The sequence below is a fragment of the Streptopelia decaocto genome (assembly GCF_964273445.1).
Source record: "Streptopelia decaocto genome assembly, contig: HAP1_SCAFFOLD_471, whole genome shotgun sequence".
Taxonomy (NCBI): Eukaryota; Metazoa; Chordata; class Aves; order Columbiformes; family Columbidae; genus Streptopelia; species Streptopelia decaocto.
Window position 1 is genome coordinate 41,068 of NW_028115213.1, and position 22,192 is coordinate 63,259.

The 22,192-nt window shown below is 63.7% G+C and overlaps 2 protein-coding genes across 3 annotated transcripts in view; one reads left to right on the plus strand and one right to left on the minus strand.

Annotated features, from left to right (window-relative positions):
- Positions 1-12,932, plus strand: part of TONSL (tonsoku like, DNA repair protein) — a 30,348-nt gene extending 17,416 nt beyond the window's left edge. For both annotated transcript variants that reach the window (XM_082077524.1, XM_082077525.1), the window contains exons 16-25: positions 88-208; positions 284-980; positions 2,175-2,325; positions 2,406-2,484; positions 4,717-5,018; positions 7,900-8,041; positions 9,966-10,138; positions 10,226-10,299; positions 12,502-12,635; positions 12,715-12,932. In XM_082077524.1, the coding sequence (XP_081933650.1) occupies positions 88-208; positions 284-980; positions 2,175-2,325; positions 2,406-2,484; positions 4,717-5,018; positions 7,900-8,041; positions 9,966-10,138; positions 10,226-10,299; positions 12,502-12,635; positions 12,715-12,875 (2,034 nt within the window). In that variant the 3' untranslated portion in view covers positions 12,876-12,932. The remainder of the gene's footprint in view (positions 1-87; positions 209-283; positions 981-2,174; positions 2,326-2,405; positions 2,485-4,716; positions 5,019-7,899; positions 8,042-9,965; positions 10,139-10,225; positions 10,300-12,501; positions 12,636-12,714) is intronic.
- VPS28 (VPS28 subunit of ESCRT-I) lies at positions 12,930-17,792 on the minus strand. The gene is made up of 9 exons (XM_082077526.1): positions 17,638-17,792; positions 17,513-17,541; positions 16,370-16,407; positions 13,866-13,955; positions 13,681-13,786; positions 13,509-13,610; positions 13,380-13,433; positions 13,213-13,304; positions 12,930-13,136 (listed from the first exon to the last, which is right to left on the minus strand). The coding sequence occupies exons 1-9, from the start codon at positions 17,672-17,674 to the stop codon at positions 13,019-13,021; spliced, it is 666 nt and encodes a 221-aa protein (XP_081933652.1). The 5' UTR covers positions 17,675-17,792; the 3' UTR covers positions 12,930-13,018.
- Between the last annotated feature and the right edge of the window lie 4,400 nt (positions 17,793-22,192).

Consider the following 22,192-nt stretch of genomic DNA (forward strand, 5'->3'; position numbering starts at 1 on the left):
GGTGAGGAGCAGCAGCACCAAAACGCTCCGGGTGTTTCCAAGGGATGAAAAGCGCGTGTTCCAACCATGTCCCCGCTGTCCCCGCAGGGTCTGACACCACTGGGGACACTGGAGGAGTGGGTGAGCACCTACGGCGCCGAGCTGGACCAGGACACGTGGCGGCGGTGCCGGGCGGCGCGGCGGCTGCTCCGCGAGGCCGCGGCACGAGGTGGGGACGCGGGGATGCGGGGACACCCCGTTTTGGGGGGTCCCGTGGGGCTGAGGGTGTCGCTTCCCCCCGCAGCCCCAGCGCAGGACTCGCAGGTGTTTGACGCCGAGGTCACCGAGTCCCAAACGGCGCCGGGGGATGGTGACGGTGACGGCGATGGTGACATGTCACCGCTGCGGCCGGTCAAGAAGCGGCAGCGGGCGCTGGAGGAGCAGGATGAGTTTGGAGCCGCCGTCCGGGGCCTCGGCAGCGCCAAGTCCCTTCCCGGTGCCACCAAATCCCTTCCTGGTGCCGCCGCGTCCCTCGGTGCCACCGTGTCCCTCGGTGCCACCAAGTCCCCTCCCAGCGCCGCGGTGCCGGCGCTGATCCCGGCCGAGCAGTACCTGGCGCAGGAGGACTGGCTGGTGGACGACTTGGGGGGGGCCCGGGGGGGCCGGAAGCGGCCGCGCCGCGACCCCCAGGAGCCGGTGACATCCTCGGGGGACAGCACGGGGACCGAGAGTGACAGCGCCGACCCCCCCGCGCCCCGGCGGCGCCGGGCAGGGCAGAGGGGACCGTCCCGGGAACGGGGACCCCCCGAGGGGAGTGGGGACCCCCTGCCCGTGGAGGAGGGGGGCGAGGGGAGCCCCCCCGACCTGGCTGTGTCGCCACCTGCACCGCCGCCCGTGTCCCTGCCTGTGTCCCTGCCTGCGTCCCTTCCCGTGTCCCTGCCCGCGCTCCGTGTGCGCGTCCGCGTCCAGGACAACGTGTTCCTCATCCCGGTGCCGCAGAGGTGAGAGCTCGCCCCCCCCGCTTGGGGACAAACCCCTGCTTGGGGACACCCCCTGCTTGGGGACAACCCCAAAACACTTCGGGACAAGCACCCCCCCTTCTTTGGGACAATCCCCCCCACTTCTTTGGGACAATCCCCTCCCCCTTTGGCACAATCCCCCCCTTTTGGACAACCCCTTTGGGATAAGACCCCTCATTTTTGGGGACAAATTCCCCCCCCCAATGTGGGATAATCCCCCTTTGGGATTGGACCCCCCCTGCCATTTGGGACAATCCCCCCTCCCTTTGGGACAACCCCCCGTCTTTGGGGCAAGCTACACAATGGGGGAACCCCCTGACCCCAGTCACCCCCCCATGTCCCTAGTGACCCCTGGTGACCTCTGTGTCCCCCCTCGACAGCAGTTGTCACATGGTGGGCTGGCTGGTGGGGTGAATGACACCCCCATGTCCCCAGTGACCCCCTGTCCACTATGTGACAGTGACAGGCACACAGTGACCTGGCTGGTGGGGCAGGTGAACCCCTGTCCCTGGTGACCCCCCTGTCCCCATGTCCCCTGTGTGACAGTGACAGGCACACGGTGGCCTGGCTGGCGGGGTGGGTGACCCCTGGTGAACCCCCTGTCCCCATGTCCCCATGTCCCCTGTGTGACAGTGACAGGCACACGGTGGCCTGGCTGGCGGGGTGGGTGACCCCTGGTGACACCCCTGTCCCCATGTCCCCATGTCCCCTGTGTGACAGTGACAGGCACACGGTGGCCTGGCTGGCGGGGCGGGTGACCCCTGGTGACCCCCCTGTCCCCATGTCCCCTGTGTGACAGTGACAGGCACACGGTGGCCTGGCTGGTGGGGTGGGTGGCCCCTGGTGACCCCCCTGTCCCCATGTCCCCTGTGTGACAGTGACAGGCACACGGTGGCCTGGCTGGCAGGGTGGGTGACGCCTGGTGACACCCCTGTCCCCTGTGTGACAGTGACAGGCACACAGTGGCCTAGCTGGCGGGGTGGGTGACCCCCCTGTCCCCATGTCCCCTGTGTGACAGTGACAGGCACACGGTGGCCTGGCTGGCGGGGCGGGTGACCCCTGGTGACCCCCCTGTCCCCATGTCCCCTGTGTGACAGTGACAGGCACACGGTGGCCTGGCTGGTGGGGTGGGTGGCCCCTGGTGACCCCCCTGTCCCCATGTCCCCTGTGTGACAGTGACAGGCACACGGTGGCCTGGCTGGCGGAGCGCGCGGCCGAGCGGTTCCACGCCTGCTCGGGGCTGCTGCCCCGGCTCACCCTGCAGAAGGAGGGGGCCCTGCTGGCCCCCCAGGACCCCGTGGGGGACGTGCTGCAGAGCAACGAGGAGGTGAGACCTGCCCCGTGTCCCCGCTGTCCCCGTGTCCCCACTGTCCCCATGTCCCCGGTGGCAGCGGTTGTGCCGTGCAGGTGCTGGCCGAGGTGCAGGGCTGGGACCTGCCCCCCCTGGGCGAGCGCTACCGCAGGGCCTGTCACAGCCTGGGCACCGGTGAGTCCCCTGCGTCACCTCGGTGTCCCCTCGTGTCCCCTCTCGGTCCCCCTGTTCTCCCCCGGGGACCCCATCCCCACCCATGTCCCCTTAGGGACCCTGTCCCCTCCCTGGAGACTCATTGCCCCTCCTAGTCCCACCATGTCCCCTCCTGTCCCCCTGTGTGACCCTTTGGGGACCCTATTGCCCCCGTGTCCCCTTAGGGACCCTGTCGTGTCCCCCCCAGTCCCACCATGTCCCCTCCTGCCCCCCTCTGTGACCCTCTGGGGACCCTATTGCCCCCGTGTCCCCTTAGGGACCCTGTCGTGTCCCCCCCAGTCCCACCATGTCCCCTCCTGTCCCCCTCTGTGACCCTTTGGGGACCCTATTGCCCCCATGTCCCCTTAGGGACCCTGTCCCCTCCCTGGAGACTCATTGCCCCCCCATTCCCACCATGTCCCCTCCTGTCCCCCTCTGTGACCCTTTGGGGACCCTATTGCCCCCGTGTCCCCTTAGGGACCCTGTCCCCTCCCTGGAGACTCATTGCCCCCCCCAGTCCCACCATGTCCCCTCCTGCCCCGCTCTGTGACCCTCTGGGGACCCTATTGCCCCCGTGTCCCCTTAGGGACCCTGTCGTGTCCCCCCCAGTCCCACCATGTCCCCTCCTGTCCCCCTCTGTGACCCTTTGGGGACCCTATTGCCCCCATGTCCCCTTAGGGACCCTGTCCCCTCCCTGGAGACTCATTGCCCCCCCATTCCCACCATGTCCCCTCCTGTCCTCCTCTGTGACTCTTTGGGGACCCTGTTGCCCCCATGTCCCCTTAGGGACCCTGTCCCCTCCCTGGAGACTCATTGCCCCCCCCAGTCCCACCATGTCCCCTCCTGTCCCCCTCTGTGACCCTTTGGGGACCCTATTGCCCCCGTGTCCCCTTAGGGACCCTGTCGTGTCCCCCCCAGTCCCACCATGTCCCCTCCTGTCCCCCTCTGTGACCCTTTGGGGACCCTGTTGCCCCCATGTCCCCTTAGGGACCCTGTCCCCTCCCTGGAGACTCTGTGTCCCCCCCAGTCCCACCGTGTCCCCTCCTGCCCCCCTCTGTGACCCTTTGGGGACCCTATTGCCCCCATGTCCCCTTAGGGACCCTGTCCCCTCCCTGGAGACTCATTGCCCCCCCAGTCCCACCATGTCCCCTCCTGTCCTCCTCTGTGACTCTTTGGAGACCCTGTTGCCCCCATGTCCCCTTAGGGACCCTGTCCCCTCCCTGGAGACTCTGTGTCCCCCCCAGTCCCACCATGTCCCCTCCTGCCCCGCTCTGTGACCCTTTGGGGACCCTGTTGTCCCCATGTCCCCTTGGGGACAATGTTTTCTCCTCCCCCGTGTCCCCCTGGGGATCCTGTGCTCCCATTGTCCCTTCCTGTGTCCCCTTGTGGACCCTGTCCCACCTTGTCCCTTCCCGTGTACCTTTGGGGACCCTGTCCCACCTTGTCCCTTCCCATGACCCTTTGGGGACTCTGTTCCCACCTACGTCCCCTCAGAGACACTGTCCCCTCCCCATGTCCCCTTAGGGACTCTGTCCCCTCCCTGGGGACCTTGTGTCCCCCCCATACCCCCCTGTCGCCTTGGGGACCTAGTCTGCCCCTTGTCCCCGCCTTGTCCCTCTCTGTGACCCTTTGGGGACCTTGTTCTCACCCATGTCCCCTTGGGGATGCTGTCCCCACACTGTCCCCTCCCTGTCTTCTTGGGGACCCTGTCCCTGCCATGTCCCCCTCTGTGACCCTTTGGGGACCCTGTTCCCCCCCATGTTCATGTCCCCTTGGGGACCCTGTCCCCTCCACGTGTCCCCTTGGGGACCCTGTTTCCACCCCCTTCCCCCCGGTGTCTCTTTCCCCACCATGTCCCCTTGGGGACACTGTTTTCTCCTCCCCCGTGTCTCCTTGGGGACACTGTCCCTTCCCGTGTCCCCTTGGGGACCCTGTTTCCACCCCCTTCCCCCTGGTGTCTCTTTGTACACCTTGGGGACACTGTTTTCTCCTCCCCCGTGTCTCCTTGGGGACACTGTCCCTTCCCGTGTCCCCTTGGGGACCCTCTTCCCCACCTTGTATCCCCTCAGGAACCGTCCCCACCATGGGCCACACCTGGGTGTCCCCTATGTCCCCATGCACTGTGGGGCCACCGCGGTGTCCCCGAGGGGCCTCAGGTCTCCCCAAGGTGTGGGGGACACTCCCAATGTCACCAAGGGCCACTTGTCCCCGCAGAGCCCGACCGGCTGCTGCTGCAGGTGACGGCGCGGGGGGAGCAGAGCCCGGCGCTGGCGCTGGGGGGGTCGCTGGGCCTGCGCCCCCCCCGGCTGCCGCCGCTGCTGCGGGCGCTGAAGCTGCAGGGGCTGCGGCAGCTGCGGCTGCGGGCGTGCGGCCTGGCCGATGGCACCGTCCCCGAGCTGGCGGCCGCGCTGGCCGCGCTGCCCGCGCTGCTGCTGCTGGACCTGAGCGCCAACCGCCTGGGGGCGCAGGGGCTGCGGGGGCTCCTGCCGCCCCCCGGCGCCGCCGGCGCCTGCCAGGTGACCATGGGGACATGGGGACCTGGGGGTGGCAGTGGGGACATGGGACCTGGGGGTGGCAGTGGGGACATGGGACGTGGGGGTGGCAGTGGGGCCAGGATGGGACATGGGGATGGCAGTGGGGACATGGGGGTGGCAGTGGGGACATGGTGGGACGTGGGGGTGGCAGTGGGGACTTGGGATGTGGGGGTGGCAGTGGGGACATGGTGGGACGTGGGGGTGGCAGTGGGGCCAGGATGGGACATGGGGGTGGCAGCGGGGATGTGGCGATGGCAGTGGGGACATGAGGGGACATGGGGGTGGCAGTGGGGACATGGGGATGGCAGTGGGGACATGAGGGGATGTGGGGATGGCAGTGGGGACATGGGGATGGCAGTGGGGGTGGCAGTGGAGACCTGGGGATGGCAGTAGTGACATGGGATCTGGGGATGGCAGTGGGGACATGGGGGGATATGGGGTGGCAGCGAGGACATGGTGGGACATGGGGGTGGCAGTGGGGACCTGGGGATGGAAGTAGGGACATGGGACCTGGGGGTGGCAGTGGGAACGTGGCGGGACATGGGGGTGGCAGTGGGGACATGGGGATGGCAGTGGGGATGTGGCGGGACATGGGGGTGGCAGTGGGGACGTGAGGGTGGCAGTGGGGACATTGGGGGATGTGGGGGTGGCAGTGGGGACATGGGGGTGGCAGCGGGGACATGGTGGGACATGGGGGTGGCAGTGGGGACGTGGGGATGGCAGTGGGGACATGGGGGTGGCAGCGGGGACATGGGGGGATGTGGGGGTGGCAGTGGGGACGTGGTGGTGGCAATGGTGACACGGGATGTGGGGGTGGCAGTGGGGACATGGGGGTGGCAGTGGGGACATGGTGGGACATGGAGTTGGCAGTGGGGACGTGGTGGGATGTGGGGGTGGCAGCGGGGACTTGGGATGTGGGGGTGGCAGTGGGGACATGGTGGGACGTGGGGGTGGCAGTGGGGATGTGGGCGGATTGAGGGTGGCAGTGGGGACATAGTGGGACGTGGGGGTGGCAGTGGGGACCTGGGACGTGGCGGTGGCAGTGGGGACATGGTGGGACGTGGAGGTGGCAGTGGGGATGTGGGGGACGGGGGGATGGCAGTGGGGACCTGGGGATGGCAGTGGGGACATAGGGGTGGCAGTGGGGACGTGGCGGGATGTGGGGATGGCAGTGGGGACATGGGGATGGCAGTGGGGACGTGGCGGGACGTGGGGGTGGCAGTGGGGATGTGGGGGTGGCAGTGGGGATGTGGGGGGACATGGGGATGGCAGTGGGGACGTGGGGATGGCAGTGGGGATGTGGTGGTGGCAGTGGGGACCTGGGACGTGGGGGTGGCAGTGGGGACGTGGGGGTGGCAGTGGGGACATGGTGGGACGTGGGGGTGGCAGTGGGGACATGGGGATGGCAGTGGGGACATGGGGGTGGCAGTGGGGACATGGTGGGACATGGGGGTGGCAGTGGGGACCTGGTGGTGGCAGTGGTGACACGGGATGTGGGGGTGGCAGTGGGGACATGGTGGGACATGGGGGTGGCAGTGGGGACGTTGGGGGACGTGGGGGTGGCAGTGGGGGCCTGGGGGTGGCAGCGGGGACATGGTGGGACGTGGGTGTGGCAGTGGGGATGTGGGGGGACATGGGATGGCAGTGGGGACATGGTGGGACGTGGGGGTGGCAGTGGGGATGTGGGGGGACATGGGATGGCAGTGGGGACATGGTGGGACGTGGGGGTGGCAGTGGGGACATGGGGGTGGCAGTGGGGACATGGTGGGACATGGGGTGGCAGTGGGGACGTGGCGGGACGTGGGGGTGGCAGTGGGGACGTGGTGGTGGCAGTGGGGACATGGTGGGACATGGGGGTGGCAGTGGGGACATGGTGGGACATGGAGGTGGCAGTGGGGATGTGGTGGTGGCAGTGGGGACGTGGAATGTGGTGGTGGCAGCTGGGACACGGGGCTGGCAGTGGGGACGTGGGGGGATGTGAGGGTGGCAGTGGGGCCAGGGTGGGACCTGGGGGTGGCAGTGGGGCCAGGGTGGGACGTGCGAGTGACAGTGAGGACATGGCTCTGGCCACAGGGGGCTGGTGTGGTTGAAAGGGGGGGTGTCCTCAAATGTCATCATGTGTGTTCCCTCAGCTTGTCTGTGTCCCCTCAACCTCTTCTGTGTCCCCTACATCTCATCTCTGTCCCTCAGCCTTATCCGTGTCCTCTAAACCTCATCTGTGTCCCCTCAACCTTGTGTCCCCTAAACCTTGTTTGTGTCCCCTAAACCTCATCTGTGTCCCCTCAACCTTGTGTCCCCTAAACCTTGTTTGTGTCCCCTCAGTCTCTTCTGTGTCCCCAAACCTTGTCTGTGTCCCCTCAACCTTGTGTGTGTCCCCTCAACCTTGTTTGTGTCCCCAGACCTCGTCTGTGTCCCCAAACCTCATCTGTGTCCCCTCAACCTTGTGTGTGTCCCCTCAGTCTCTTCTGTGTCCCCAAACCTTGTCTGTGTCCCCAAACCTCATCTGTGTCCCCTCAACCTTGTGTGTGTCCCCTTAACCTTGTTTGTGTCCCCTCAGTCTCTTCTGTGTCCCCAAACCTTGCCTGTGTCCCCAAACCTTGCCTGTGTCCCCAAACCTCATCTGTGTCACCTAAACCTTGTGTGTGTCCCCTCAGTCTCTTCTGTGTCCCCAAACCTTGTCTGTGTCCCCAGACCTCATCTGTGTCACCTAAACCCTTTCTCTGTCCCCTGAACCTCGCCCTCATCCTCTAAACTCACCCTTGTCCCTTAAACCTCATCCATCTGTCCCCTACACCTCACGATGTCCCCTAAACCTCATCTATGTCCCCTGACCCCCCGTCTGTCCGTCCGTCTGTCCCAGCAGAGCCTGCAGGAGCTGGACCTGAGCCTGAACCCGCTGGGCGACGCCGCCTGCCGGCCGCTGGCCCAGCTGCTGCGCGGCTGCCCGGCGCTCACCACGCTGCGCCTGCGCGCCTGCGGCTTCAGCGCCGCCTTCTGCCTGCCCGGTGAGTCCCCGCGGCGCCGACCGCACCGGCGTGTGTCCCCACGGCACCGCCACAGCGTCACCGGGCCCCACGGCGCTGACCACGCTGGTGTTTGTCCCCATGGCACTGCCACAGCGTCACCGGGCCCCATGGCACTGACCACGCTGGTGTTTGTCCCCATGGCACTGCCACAGCGTCACCAGGCCCCACGGTGCTGACTGCACCGGTGCTGGCCTCATGGCACCGACTACGCCAGCGTGTGTCCCCATGGCACTGCCACAGCGTCACCGGGCCCCACGGCACTGACCACGCTGGTGTTTGTCCCCATGGCACTGCCACAGCGTCACCAGGTCCCATGGCACTGGCTGTGCCGGTGCTGGCCTCACAGCACCAACCACGCCAGCGTGTGTCCCCATGGCACTGCCACAGCATCACCGGGCCCCACGGCACTGACTGCACCGGCGCTGTCCTCACAGCACTGACCGTGCTGGTGTTTGTCCCCATGGCACTGCCACAGTGTCACTGGGCCCCATGGCGCTGAGTGCGCCGGTGCTGGCCTCATGGCACCAACCACACCAGCATGTGTCCCCATGGCACTGCCACAGCGTCACCGGGCCCCACGGCACTGACTGCGCCGGTGCTGGCCTTACGGCACCGACCGCGCCAGCGTGTGTCCCATGGCACTGCCACAGTGTCACTGGGCCCTACGGCACTGACTGCGCCGGTGCTGTCCTCATGGCACTGACCACACTGGTGTTTGTCCCCATGGCGCTGCCACAGCATCACCAGGCCCCACGGTGCTGACTGCACCGGTGCTGGCCTCATGGCACCGACTGCGCCAGCGTGTGTCCCCATGGCACTGCCACAGCATCACCGGGCCCCACGGCACTGACCACGCTGGTGTTTGTCCCCACGGCACTGCCACAGCGTCACCGGGCCCCACGGTGCTGACCACGCTGGTGTTTGTCCCCATGGCACTGCCACAGCGTCACCGGGCCCCACGGCACTGACTGCGCCAGTGCTGGCCTCATGGCACCAACCAGAGCAGCGTGTGTCCCCATGGCACCGCCATAGCGTCACCGGGCCCCATGGCACTGACCACGCTGGTGTTTGTCCCCATGGCACTGTCACAGCGTCACCAGGCCCCATGGTGCTGACTGCGCCGGTGCTGGCCTCATGGCACTGACCGTGCTGGTGTTTGTCCCCATGGCGCTGCCATAACGTCACCGAGCCCCACGGCGCCGTCCTCACGGCACTGACCGTGCCAGCGTTTGTCCCCATGGCACCGCCACAGCGTCACCAGGCCCCATGGCACTGACTGCACCGGTGCTGGCCTCACGGCACCAACCACACCAGCATGTGTCCCCATGGCACTGCCACAGCGTCACCGGGCCCCACGGCGCTGGCTGCGCCGGTGCTGTCCTCATGGCACCGACTGCGCTGGTGTTTGTCCCCATGGCACCGCCATAGTGTCACCGAGCCCCACGGCGCTGACTGCGCCGGTGCTGGCTTCACGGCACCAACAGCGCTGGCGTTTGTCCCCACGGCTCTGGTGGTGCCAGCGTTTGTCCCCACGGCTCCGGCGGTGCCAGCGTTTGTCCCCACGGCACCGGCCATACCTGTGTTTGTCCCCACGGCTCTGGCGGTGCCAGCGTTTGCACCACAGCCCAAACCACGCTGGTGTTTGTCCCCCAGCACCACCGGGCCCCGCGGCACCAACCACGCCAGCGTTTGTCCCTACAGCTCCGGCAGTGCCGGCATTCGCTCCCACGGCACCAACCACGCTGGTGTTTGCCCCCAGGGCTTTAACCGTGCCGGCGTTTGTCCCCCAGCACTAACCACACCGCGGTTTGTCCCACACCGCGGTTTGTCCCCACGGCTCTGGCGGCGCCGCCGTTCCCTCCCGGTGGCACCGACCGCGCCGTCCTTTGTCCCTTTGGCGCAGGGGCCGAGCGGCTGCAGAGCTTGAGCTTGTCGTGCAACGCGCTGGGCGCGGCGGCGCTGGAGCGGCTCCTGGACGCCGCGTGCTGCCGCAGCCTGTGCCGCCTGGAGCTGGGCTCCGTCACCGGCCCCGCGCCGCGGCCGCTCGGCGCCGCCCTCGCCGGCTTCATGGCGCAGGTGAGGGGACACCGCGGGGACACGAGGGGACATGGGGGGACATCCCGCTCGCCGCGGTTGTGCCGACCCCGCGTGGCTTTGCCGCAGGATGGCTGCGCTCTGAGCCACCTCACGCTCGCCGGGAACCACCTGGGTGACAGTGACGTCCTGGAGGTGGCCAGGTGAGGGGACATGGGGACACAACGGGGGGACAGAGGGGTTGGGGGTCCTGGTCTCCACAATGGGGACCTTGTGCTGGTTCTGGGGATGGAGGGGACCCCCTTGGGGACACTGTGGGCGTGGACAGAGGATTTGGGGGTCCTGGTCCTCCCAATGGGGACCCTGTGCTGGCTCTGGGGATGGAGGGGACCCTCTTGGGGACACTATGCGGGGGGACAGAGGGTTTGGGGGTCCTGGTCCCCGCAATGGGGACCCTGTGCTGGCTCTGGGGATGGAGGGGACCCCTCTGGGGACATGGGGACACTAGGTGGGGACAGAGGGTTTGGGGATCCTGGTCCCTATAGTGGGGACCCTGTGCTGGCTCTGGGGATGGAGGGGACCCCCTTGGGGACACTGTGGGCGTGGACAGAGGGATTGGGGGTCCTGGTCCTCCCAATAGGGACCTTGTGCTGGCTCTGGGGATGGAGGGGACCCCCTTAGGGACACTATGGGGGGGGACAGAGGGTTTGGGGGTCCTGGTCTCCACAATGGGCACCTTGTGCTGGCTCTGGGGATGGAGGAGACCCCTCTGGGGACATGGGGACAGTGTGGGCGGGGACAGAGGGTTTGGGGGTTCTGGTCCTCCCAATAGGGACCTTGTGCTGGCTCTACTGTGGGGACACACTGGGGATGGAGGGGACTCCCCTAGGGACACTGTGGGGGGGACAGAGGGTTTGGGGGTCCTGGTCCTCCCAATGGGGACCCTGTGCTGGCTCTGGGGATGGAGGGGACTCCCCTAGGGACACTGTGGGGGGACAGAGGGTTTGGGGGTCCTGGTCCTCCCAATGGGGACCCTGTGCTGGCTCTGGGAATGGAGGGGACCCCCTTAGGGACACTATGGGGGGGGACAGAGGGTTTGGGGGTCCTGGTCCCCGCAATGGGGACCCTGTGCTGGCTCTGGGGATGGAGGGGACCCCTCTGGGGACATGGGGACACTGTGGGGGTGGATAGAGGGTTTGGGGGTTCTGGTCCTTGCAATGGGGACCCTGTGCTGGCTCTGGGGATGGAGGGGACCCCTCTGGGGACATGGGGACACTGTGGGCGGGGACAGAGGTTTTGGGGGTTCTGGTCCTCCCAATAGGGACCTTGTGCTGGCTCTACTGTGGGGACACACTGGGGATGGAAGGGACCCCCCTGGGGACACTGTGGGGGGGGACAGAGGGTTTGGGGGTCCCGGTCCTCCCAATGGGGACCCTGTGCTGGCTCTGGGGATGGAGGGGACCCCTCTGGGGACATGGGGACATTGGGTGGGGACAGGGGGCTTGGGGATTCTGGTCCCCGCAATGGGGAACCTGTGCTGGCTCTGGGATGGAGGAGAACCCCTTGGGGACATGGGGACACTGGGGGGGACACAGAGGGTTTGGGGGTCCTGGTCTCCACAATGGGCACCTTGTGCTGGCTCTGGGGATGGAGGAGACCCCTCTGGGGACATGGGGACACTGTGGAGGTGGACAGAGGGTTTGGGGGTCCTGGTCCCTGCAATGGGGACCCTGTGCTGGCTCTGGGGATGGAGGGGACCCCTCTGGGGACATGGGGACACTGTGGGGAGGGACAGAGGGTCTGGGGGTCCTGGTCCTCCCAATAGGGACCTTGTGCTGGCTCTACTGTGGGGACACACTGGGGATGGAGGGGACTCCCCTGGGGACACTGTGGGGGGGGACAGAGGGTTTGGGGGTCCTGGTCCTCCCCATGGGGACCCTGTGCTGGTTCTGGGGATGGAGGGGACCCCCCTGGGGACACTATGGGGGGGGACAGAGGGTTTGGGTGTCCTGGTCCCCGCAATGGGGACCCTGTGCTGGCTCTGGGGATGGAGGGGACCCCTCTGGGGACATGGGGACACTGTGGGAGGGGACAGAGGGTTTGGGTGTCCTGGACCCCGCAATGGGGACCCTGTGCTGGCTCTGGGGATGGAGGGGACCCCCTTGGGGACATGAGGACACTGTGGGGGGGACAGAGGGTTTGGGGGTCCTGGTCCCCGCAATGAGGACCCTGTGCTGACTCTGGGGATGGAGGGGACCCCCTTGGGGACACTGTGGGGGGACAGAGGGTTTGGGGGTCCTGTTCCTCCCAGTAGGGACCTTGTGCTGGTTATGGGGATGGAGGGGACCCCCTTGGGGCCACAGGGGGTGCCAAAGTGACACCCCCTCCCTTCCCCCTTGCCCCAGGTGTCTCCCCTCCTGCCCGGCGCTGGTTTCCCTGGACCTTTCGGCAAACCCCGGCATTGGCATCACGGGGCTGCGGGCGCTGCTGGACGCCCTGGGCGAGCGCGGCCGGGGGCTGCGCTTCCTCAGCCTGGCAGGTACGGCACAGGCGGCGCCGCAGCTACCGGCGCCGGTCCCGGCACAGCCAAACCCCACTAACAGCCCCTTTCCGCACAGGCTGCTCCGTGGACGGTCCCTCGGACGCCGCGACTTGGGCCAAAATCACCAGCTTGATCCAGGACCTGCGGCTCTGCGGGCGCCGCGTCCCCCAGCGCGGCGACACCGGTGCCACCGGCACCCTGGCGCGGCACCGCAAGCTCTTCTGCCAGAGCCGCTGAAGCGCCGGCGCCTCGCGGTTTGAACCGGCGCAACCATTACACACCGTATTTATCCCCCGGCGGCTGGTGGTTTTTGGGGTGACCCACGAGGGGGTTTATTGTCCCCGTGTCACCGGGGGGCGCCGGGAGGGGAGCGGGGCGGCTCAGGCGTGTAGGAAGCGGTTGAAGGCGTTGTAGGCGGATTCCAGGTCGAACAGCATCTGCCGGACCTGCGAGTCGTCCAGCTCGTCCGACGCCGACATGGCGCTGAGCGTCTGCAACCTGGGGGTGCATGGGGGCGCTCAGCCACGTGCCGGCGCCCCCAAACCGGCACCGGCGCCCCCGAAGCCGCGCTCACCATTGGTTGACCTTCTGGCGGCCCTCGAAGTCGGGGGGCAGGTGGCTCATGCGGTTCATCGTCTCCATCAGCTCCCGCAGGTCGGGCTGGATCTGGGGGTACAAGGGGGGGATTTGGGGTGAATTCAGTGTCACCGCGGCTCCCGGCGCCGCGGCGGCCGAACCCACCTCGTCCATAGCGCGGATTTCCAGGCGCAGCTTGTCCATGACGGTGATGAAAAGCTACGGGAGACGGAGCGGTGGGTTAAACCACGACCCTCCCGGCCCCCTCCCCAAATTCCCCCCCCGGCGCCGTACGGAGACGATGTCGGCGATGCAGCGGTTGAGGTTGCCCTTGTCGTCCTTGATGGTGATGGGCCGGTCCTCCTTGATGCGCTCCATGGCCAGGGGACAGTCGAGCTGCGGGGACACGCGGCGTGAGCGGTGACACCGGCGGGGACACCGGCACAAGGGAAACACCGCGGCTCACCCGGAACTTGCGGCAGAAGTCGTCGATGGAGCTGATCTCGGAGCCCTGAACCTGCTTCAGCGCCGCCTTGAACTGCACCAGGAGGCGCGAGCAGGCGGCCGTGTACCTGCGGGGACAAGCGGGGACACCGCGGTGGCTCCGGCGCCGTTCGGCGACGCCGCGGGGATGGCGGCGAAGGGACTCACTCGTTGGGCGAGACGCAGTCCTTGATGTACGCCTTCTCCAGCGCCTGCAGCGTCTTCACCACCGCAAACAGCTCGGCCATGTTGTCGTACCTGCGGGGAACACGGTGGGGACAAGGGGACCGCAAAGGGAGCCGTGTCACCGGAGGGGACTGCGGTGGGGTGAAGGGGACAATGGTGGAGAAGAGGGGGTGGGCATGGAGAACAGTGGCCCATGAGCGACCACGGGAGACAATGGTGTTCCTGGAGGGACCAGGATGGAGAAGAGGGGACCCCAGTGGACAATGGGATCCCAGGAAGGAGTGTGATGGAGCGAAGGGGACAATGGTGGAGAAGAGGGGATGGTCCTGGAGAACAGTGGCCCTGGAGGGACCATGGGAGACAATGGTGTCCATGGAGGGACCAGGATGGAGAAGAGGAGACCCCAATGGACAATGGTGGAGAAGAGGGGATGGTCGTGGAGAACGGTGGCCCATGAGCGACCATGGGAGACAATGGTGTTCCTGGAGGGACCAGGATGGAGAAGAGGGGACCCCAATGGATAATGGGATCCCAGGAAGGAGCACGATGGAGTGAAGGGGACAATGGTGGAGAAGAGGGGATGGTCATGGAGAACGGTGGCCCAGGAGGGACCATGGGGGACAATGGTGTCCATGGAGGGACCAGGATGGAGAAGGTGGGACCAGGATGGAGAAGATGGGACCCCAATGGACAATGGTGGAGAAGAGGGGGTGGTCGTGAAGAACGGTGGCCCAGGAGGGTCCATGGGGGACGATGGTGTCCCTGCAGGGACCAGAATGGAGACGGTGGGACCAGGAAGGACCAGGATGGAGAAGATGGGACCCCAATGGACAATGGCATCCCAGGAAGGAGCACAATGGAGTGAAGGGGACAATGGTGGAGAAGAGGGGATGGTCATGGAGAACGGTGGCCCAGGAGGGATCATGGTGGACAATGGTGTCCATGGAGGGACCAGGATGGAGAAGAGGGGACCCCAATGGACAATGGTGGAGAAGAGGGGAGGATTGTGGAGAATGGTGGCCCAGGAGGGACCATGGGAGACAATGGTGTCCATGGAGGGACCAGGATGGAGAAGGTGGGACCCCAATGGACAATGGTGGAGAAGAGGGGATGGTCGTGGAGAACGGTGGCCCAGGAGGGACCATGGGGGACAATGGTGTCCCTGCAGGGACCAGGATGGAGACGGTGGGACCAAGAAGGACCAGGATGGAGAAGGTGGGAGCCCAATGGACAATGGTGGAGAAGAGGGGGTGGTCATGAAGAACAGTGGCCCAGGAGGGTCCATGGGGGACAATGGTGTCCCTGCAGGGACCAGAATGGAGACGGTGGGACCAGGAAGGACCAGGATGGAGAAGATGGGACCCCAATGGACAATGGCATCCCAGGAAGGAGAACAATGGAGTGAAGGGGACAATGGTGGAGAAGAGGGGATGGTCGTGGAGAATGGTGGCCCAGGAGGGTCCATAGGAGACAATGGTGTCCCTGGAGGGACCAGGATGGAGAAGAGGAGACCCCAATGGACAATGGTGGAGAAGAGGGGGTGGTCGTGAAGAACGGTGGCCCAGGAGGGTCCATGGGGGACGATGGTGTCCCTGCAGGGACCAGAATGGAGACGGTTGGACCAGAAAGGGCCAGGATGGAGAAGATGGGACCCCAATGGACAATGGTGGGGAAGAGGGGATGGTCATGGAGAACAGTGGTCCAGGAGGGACCATGGGAGACAATGGTGTCCATGGAGGGACCAGGATGGAGAAGGTGGGACCAGGATGGAGAAGAGGGGACTCCAATGGACAATGGTGGAGAAGAGAGGATGGTCATGGAGAACGGTGGCCCAGGAGGGTCCATGGGAGACAATGGTGTCCGTGGAGGGACCAGGATGGAGATGAGGGGACCCCAATGGACAATGGTGGAGAAGAGGGGACGGTCATGGAGAACGGTGGCCCAGGAGGGACCATGGGGGACAGTGGTGTCCATGGAGGGACCAGGATGGAGAAGGTGGGACCAGGAAGGACCAGATGGAGAAGGTGGGACCCCAATGGACAATGGCATCCCAGGAGGGACCATGATGGAGAACGAGGAACCGTGATGGGGACCAGCATCTGAGGAGGGACAAGAATGGAGAAGATGGATGGGACAAGAATGGAGAATGGTGGCCCAGGAGTGACCACGATGGAGAAGAGGGGACAAGAAAAGACCATGATGGAGCACGTGGAACTGTGAGGGGGAATGGTGTCCCAGGAGGGACTGTGACGGAGAAGGGGGGACCACGATGGAGAACAATGTCCCCAGAGGGACCGTGATGGGGGACAATATCCCAGGAGGGCCCATGATGGAGAAGGGGGAGACCACAATGGACAACAGTGTCCCCAGAGCTACGGTGACAGAGTGCAGGGGACAGTGACCACACGATGTCCCCTGATCCCTTAGGGTCGTGTGTCCCTTGTCACCCCCGCCCCGGTTCTGGGGACACGCAGGGACTCACTCACTTCTCCCTCTCCCGGGCTGTCTTGTAGAGCTTCACCTCCTGCAAGGGGAACAAGGGGAAGCTCAGCCCCGGGGACACCGGTTCGAGCCCCGGGGACACCGGTTCGAGCCCCACAGACTGTGGTTCGAGTCCCAGGGGTGGTGGTTCAATCCCCAGAGACCCCGGTTCGAGTCCCAGGGGTGGTGGTTCAATCCCCAGAGACCCCGGTTCGAGTCCCAGGGGTGGTGGTTCAATCCCCAGAGACCCCGGTTCGAGTCCCAGGGGTGGTGGTTCAATCCCCAGAGACCCCGGTTCGAGTCCCAGGGGCGGCGGTTCAATCCCCAGAGACCCCGGTTCGAGTCCCAGGGGCGGCGGTTCAATCCCCAGAGACCCCGGTTCGAGCCCCAGGGGTGGCAGTTCAGCCCCCAGACACACGGGTTCGAGACCCGGGTGCGGCGCTTCAGCCCCTGGTACGACCCCCTGGGACCACGGCGGTTCAGCCCCCTGAGACCCCGGTTCGAGCCCTGGGGGCGGCGCTTCAAGCCCCATAGACCCCGGTTCGAGTCCCAGGGGCGGCGCTTCAAGCCCCACACACCCTGGTTCGAGTCCCAGGGGCAGCGCTTCAAGCCCCACAGACGCCGGTTCGAGCCCCAGGGGCGGCGCTTCAAGCCCCACAGACGCCGGTTCGAGCCCCAGGGGCGGCGGTTTAATCCCCACAGATCCCTCGAGCCCCGGGTGCGGCGGTTCAGCCTCCAGAGACCCCGGTTCGAGCCCCAGGGGCGGCGGTTCAATCCTCAGAGACTCCGGTTCGAGCCCTGGGGAGGGCGCTTCAATCCTCAGAGACCCCGGTTCGAGCCCTGGGGAGGGCGCTTCAATCCCCACAGACCCCGGTTCAAGCCCCATAGACCCCAGTTCGAGCCCTGGGGGCGGTGCTTCAAGCCCCACAGACGCCGGTTCGAGCCCCAGGGGCGGCGGTTTAATCCCCACAGATCCCTCGAGCCCCGGGTGCGGCGGTTCAGCCCCCAGAGATCCCGGTTCGAGCCCCGGGCGCGGCGGTTCAGCCCCCAGAGACCCCGGTTCGAGCCCTGGGGGCGGCGGTTCAGCCCCCAGAGACCCCGGTTCGAGCCCCGGGCGCGGCGGTTGAGCCGCGGGGCGCTGTACTCACCTCGTACAGTTCCGGCTTGTTCCCGGGGGCTGCAAAGCGGGGGGGAACAGCGTTAGACGGGGCTGGGGGACACCGGGAGCCCCCCCCGGTAACCCCGGTGCCCCCGTTTCTCCCGCCGGTCTCACCTCCCACCCCGGGCGGTGCTGCGATCCCGTGGAACATCCCGCCGGGTCCCCCCCCGCTCCCGGCCGGCTCTGGGTCGCTCCCGGTTCCGCCGCCGGTGGCTCCGCGCTGCGGCTTCCGCAACAATGGCGGCGGCGGCGGCTCGAGGCTCCGGCGCTCGGCTCGTCACGCCTGAGCCGCCCGCGCGGGGCGGGGCCAGAGCGGGAGGGGCGGGGCCGAGGCGGGAGGGGCGGGGCCGAGGCGGGAGGGGCGGGGCTGCCGCGTCGGGCGGGAAGAGCCGCTGGTTGTGGCGGGAAAAGCTGCCGGGTTTGGCGGGAAAAGCCGCCTTAAAGGGGCCCTGTTGTGTCCGTTCCGAGCGCCGGGAGCGGAAGTGGCAACGGGCTTTGGGTTTATTCAAATACATTAAACTAATGTATGTTAACTGGAAATGCATTGAATAAATACGTGTTAAATAAATATGTATTAAAGTGCATTGAATGAATGTGCATTGAATAGAAATGCATCGAATAAATATGGATTCAATAATTCCGCATTAAATAAATGTGCATGGAATGAATGAGCATTGAGTGTGCGTTAAATAAATATGCATTAAGTGAATATACATTAGATAAATACCCATTAAAGAAATGAGCGTTAGACGTGCATTGAACGTGCAGTAAATGAATGTGCATGAAATGAACGTGCAGTAAATGAATGTGCATTGAAAGAATGTGCAGTAAATGAATGTGCGTTGGATGAATACGCATGAAATGGATGTGCGTTAAATGTATAGATATCAAATGAAGATGCGTTAAGCGAATGTGCATTAAACGGGTAAAACTGTGTGTTAGATAAGAGGGGGTTTTCACACTTTTCTCGTAAAAATCGCCCTGCGGGGAGTGGGTGTGCGGGGAATGGGGCCAAATGGCTGGAAATGCAGGAGGAGGAAGAGGAGGAGGAGGAGGAAGAGGAAGAAGAGAAGGAGGAGGAAGAGAAGGAGGAAGAAGAGAAGGAAGAGAAGGAGGAGGAGGAGGAAGAGGAAGAAGAGAAGGAGGAGGAAGAGAAGGAGGAAGAAGAGAAGGAAGAGAAGGAGGAGGAGGAGGAAGAAGAAGAGGAGGAAGAGAAAGAGGAAGAGAGGGAGAAGGAAGAGAAGGAGGAAGAGGTAGAGAAAGAGGAAGAGAAGGAAGAGGACGAAGAGGAGGAGGAGGAAATGCAGGCGGAGGGAGAGAAGGAGGAAGAGAGGGAGAAGGAAGAGAAGGAGGAGAAAGAGAAAGAGGAGGAAGAGAAAGAGGAAGAGAAGGAAGAGGAGGAAGAGAAGGAGGAAGAAGAGAAGGAAGAGGAGAAAGAGGAAGAGAGGGAGAAGAAGAGAAGGAGGGGAAAGAGGAGGAAGAGAAGGAGGAGGAAATACAGGAGGAGGACGAGAAGGAAGAGGAGGAAGAAGAGGAGGAGGAAGAGGAGGAGGAAGAGAAGGAGGAGGAAGAGGAGGAGGAGGAAGAGGAGGAGGAGGAAGAGAAGGAGGAAGAAGAGGAGGAAGAGAAGGAGGAGGAAGAGGAGGAAGAGAAGGAAGAGGAGGAATAGAAGGAGGAGGAGGAAGAGGAGGAGGAAGAGAAAGAGGAAGAGAGGGAGGAGGAAGAGAAGGAGGAGGAAGAGGAGGAAGAGAAGGAAGAGGAGGAATAGAAGGAGGAGGAGGAAGGGAAGGAGGAAGAGAAAGAGGAAGAGGAGGAAGAGAAGGAGGAAGAGAGGGAGAAGGAAGAGAAGGAGGAGAAAGAAGGAGGAGGAAGAGAAGGAAGAGGAGGAAGAGAAGGAGGAGGAGGAAATACAGGAGGAGGAAGAGAAAGAGGAAGAGAAGGAAGAGGAGGAAGCGAAGGAGGAAGAAAAGAAGGAGAAGAAAGAGAAGGAGGAGAAAGAGAAGGATGATGAGGAGGAGGAGGAGAAAGATACACAAGAGGAGGAGGAGGGGGAGGACGGGGCCGAAGGCCATGGGGCGGCCGAGTTGGCGCCAGGAGCCATAAACCCGCTGGGATTGGCCGAGGCCGAGGGTCAAGGCCACGGGCGGGCCGGGGGGACTTTGCCCCGGCAGGATGGGCCGGGCCAGGCTGGGCTGGGCCCGGCTGGGCCGGAGCCAACGCGGAACGCGGCCAAAACAAAGAGAAACGGCGCCAAAAGGCGTCGGCACCTCCGGCGAGTGTCCCAGCCAAGGTGACCGCGGGGCCGCGGCCGGTGACATTCGGTGACACCGGGATCCCCGGAACATTGAGGGTCGTGGGTGGAAGAGGAGGAGCCCCGGGTTCTCCACGACGTCGGGATGGGACCTGCAGAGCCGTGGGACGGTGACACGGCTGCTGGGGACAGGGACGGGTCCCATCGTCACCTGCGACACCCGGCGCTGGTTTGGGGCAGAAGGGAGAGGTTTCCTGAGCTGGAAGGAGAGGTTTAGACCTGGTTGGAGAGGCTTAGACATGGTTTAAGAGGTGTAGACCTGGCTTAAGAGACTTAGACCTGGATTAAGAGATTCAGACCTGGTTTAGGAGATTTAGACCTGCCTTAAGAGATTTGGACCCGGATTGAGAGATTTAGACCTGCCCTAAGAGATTTAGACCTGCCTTAAGAGATTTGGACCCGGATTAAGAGATTTAGACCTGCCCTAAGAGATTTAGACCTGCCTTAAGAGACTTAGACCTAGCTTAAGAGATTTAGACCTGGCTTAAGAGACTTAGACCTGGTTTAAGAGATTTAGACCTGCCCTAGGAGATTTAGGAAGAGATTTAGGCCTGCCTTAAGAGATTTAGACCTGCCCTAAGAGATTTAGACCTGTCCTAAGAAATTTGAACCCGGATTAAGAGATTTAGACCTGCCTTAAGAGACTTAGACCTGATTTAAGAGATTTAGACTTGGATGAAAAGATTTAGATCTGCTTTAAGAGACTTAGACCTGGCTTAAGAGATTTAGACTTGAAGAGATTTAGACCTGGTTTAAGAGATTTAGACCTGCCTTAAGAGACTTAGACCTGATTTAAGAGATTTAGACTTGGATGAAAAGATTTAGACCTGCTTTAAGAGACTTAGACCTGGTTTAAGTGACTTAGACCTGGCTTAAGAGATTTAGACTTGAAGAGATTTAGACCTGGCTTAAGAGATTTAGACCTGCCTTAAAAGATTTGGACCCGGATTAAGAGATTTAGACCTGCCTTAAGAGATTTAGACCTGCCTTAAGAGATTTAGACCTATCTTAAGAGATTTAGACCTGACTTAAGAGACTTAGACCCGACTTAAGAGATTTAGACCTGGATTAAAAGATTTAGACCTGCTTTAAGAGATTTACACCTGGATGAAAAGATTTAGACCTGGTTTAAGAGATTTAGACCTGCCTTAAGAGATTTAGACCTGGCTTAAGAAATTTGGACCCGCCTTAAGAAATTTAGACCTGCCTTAAGAGACTTAGACCTGGCTTAAGCAAGCGCTGGTTACTTCGCCTGGGGCAGGCGGGGACGTGGCCTCGTGGAGAAGGACATGGGGACCCGGTGACAAGGAGGTGACAGCGGGGAAGGTCCCGGGCGGGACCCACAGGGACCGAGGGGCCCGTCCCACCTGACCAGAGCCTGGGGACATGGGGCCAGCTCTGGGGGGACATGGAAGTCCCATGGGGCAGAGCTCCACCCTACAGATGTCTCTATGGGGCAGATGTCCATCCCACAGAGGTTCCCTATGGGGAAGATCTCCACTCTATGGAGGTCCTATGGGGCAGTTCTCAACCCTGGAGGTCCCCATAGGGCAGATCTTCACCGCACAAGGTCCCCATGGGGCAGATCTCCACCCCACAATGTCTCCATGGGGCAGATCTCCACCCTATGGAGGTCTCCATGGGGCAAATCTCCACCCCACAATGTCCCTATGGGGCAGATCTCCACCCTATGGAGGTCCCTGTGGGGCAGAGCTCCACCCTATGGAGGTCCCCATGGGGCAGATCTCCACCCCACAAGGTTCCCTATGGGGCAGATCTCCACCCTATGGAGGTCCTATGGGGCAGTTCTCAACCCTGGAGGTCCCCATAGGGCAGATCTTCACCCCACCATGTCCCTATGGGGCAGAGCTCCACCCTATGGAGGTCCCCATGGGGCAGATCTCCACCCCACAAGGTTCCCTACGGGGCAGATCTCCACTCTATGGAGGTCCTATGGGGCAGTTCTCAACCCTGGAGGTCCCCATAGGGCAGATCTTCACCCCACCATGTCCCTATGGGGCAGATCTCCACCCTATGGAGGACCCCATGGGGCAGATCTCCACCCACAAGGTCTCCATGGGGTAGATCTCCACGCTATGGAGGTCCCCATGGGGCAGATCTCCACCCACAAGGTCTCCATGGGGTAGATCTCCACCCTATGGAGGTCCCCATGGGGCAGATCTCCACCCCACAATGTCCCCATGGGGCAGATCTCCACCCTATGGAGGTCCCCATGGGGCAGATCTCCACCCCACCATGTCCCTATGGGGCAGATCTCCACCCTATGGCGGTCCCCATGGGGCAGATCCCCACCCTATGGAGGTCCCCATGGGGCAGATCTCCACCCCACCATGTCCC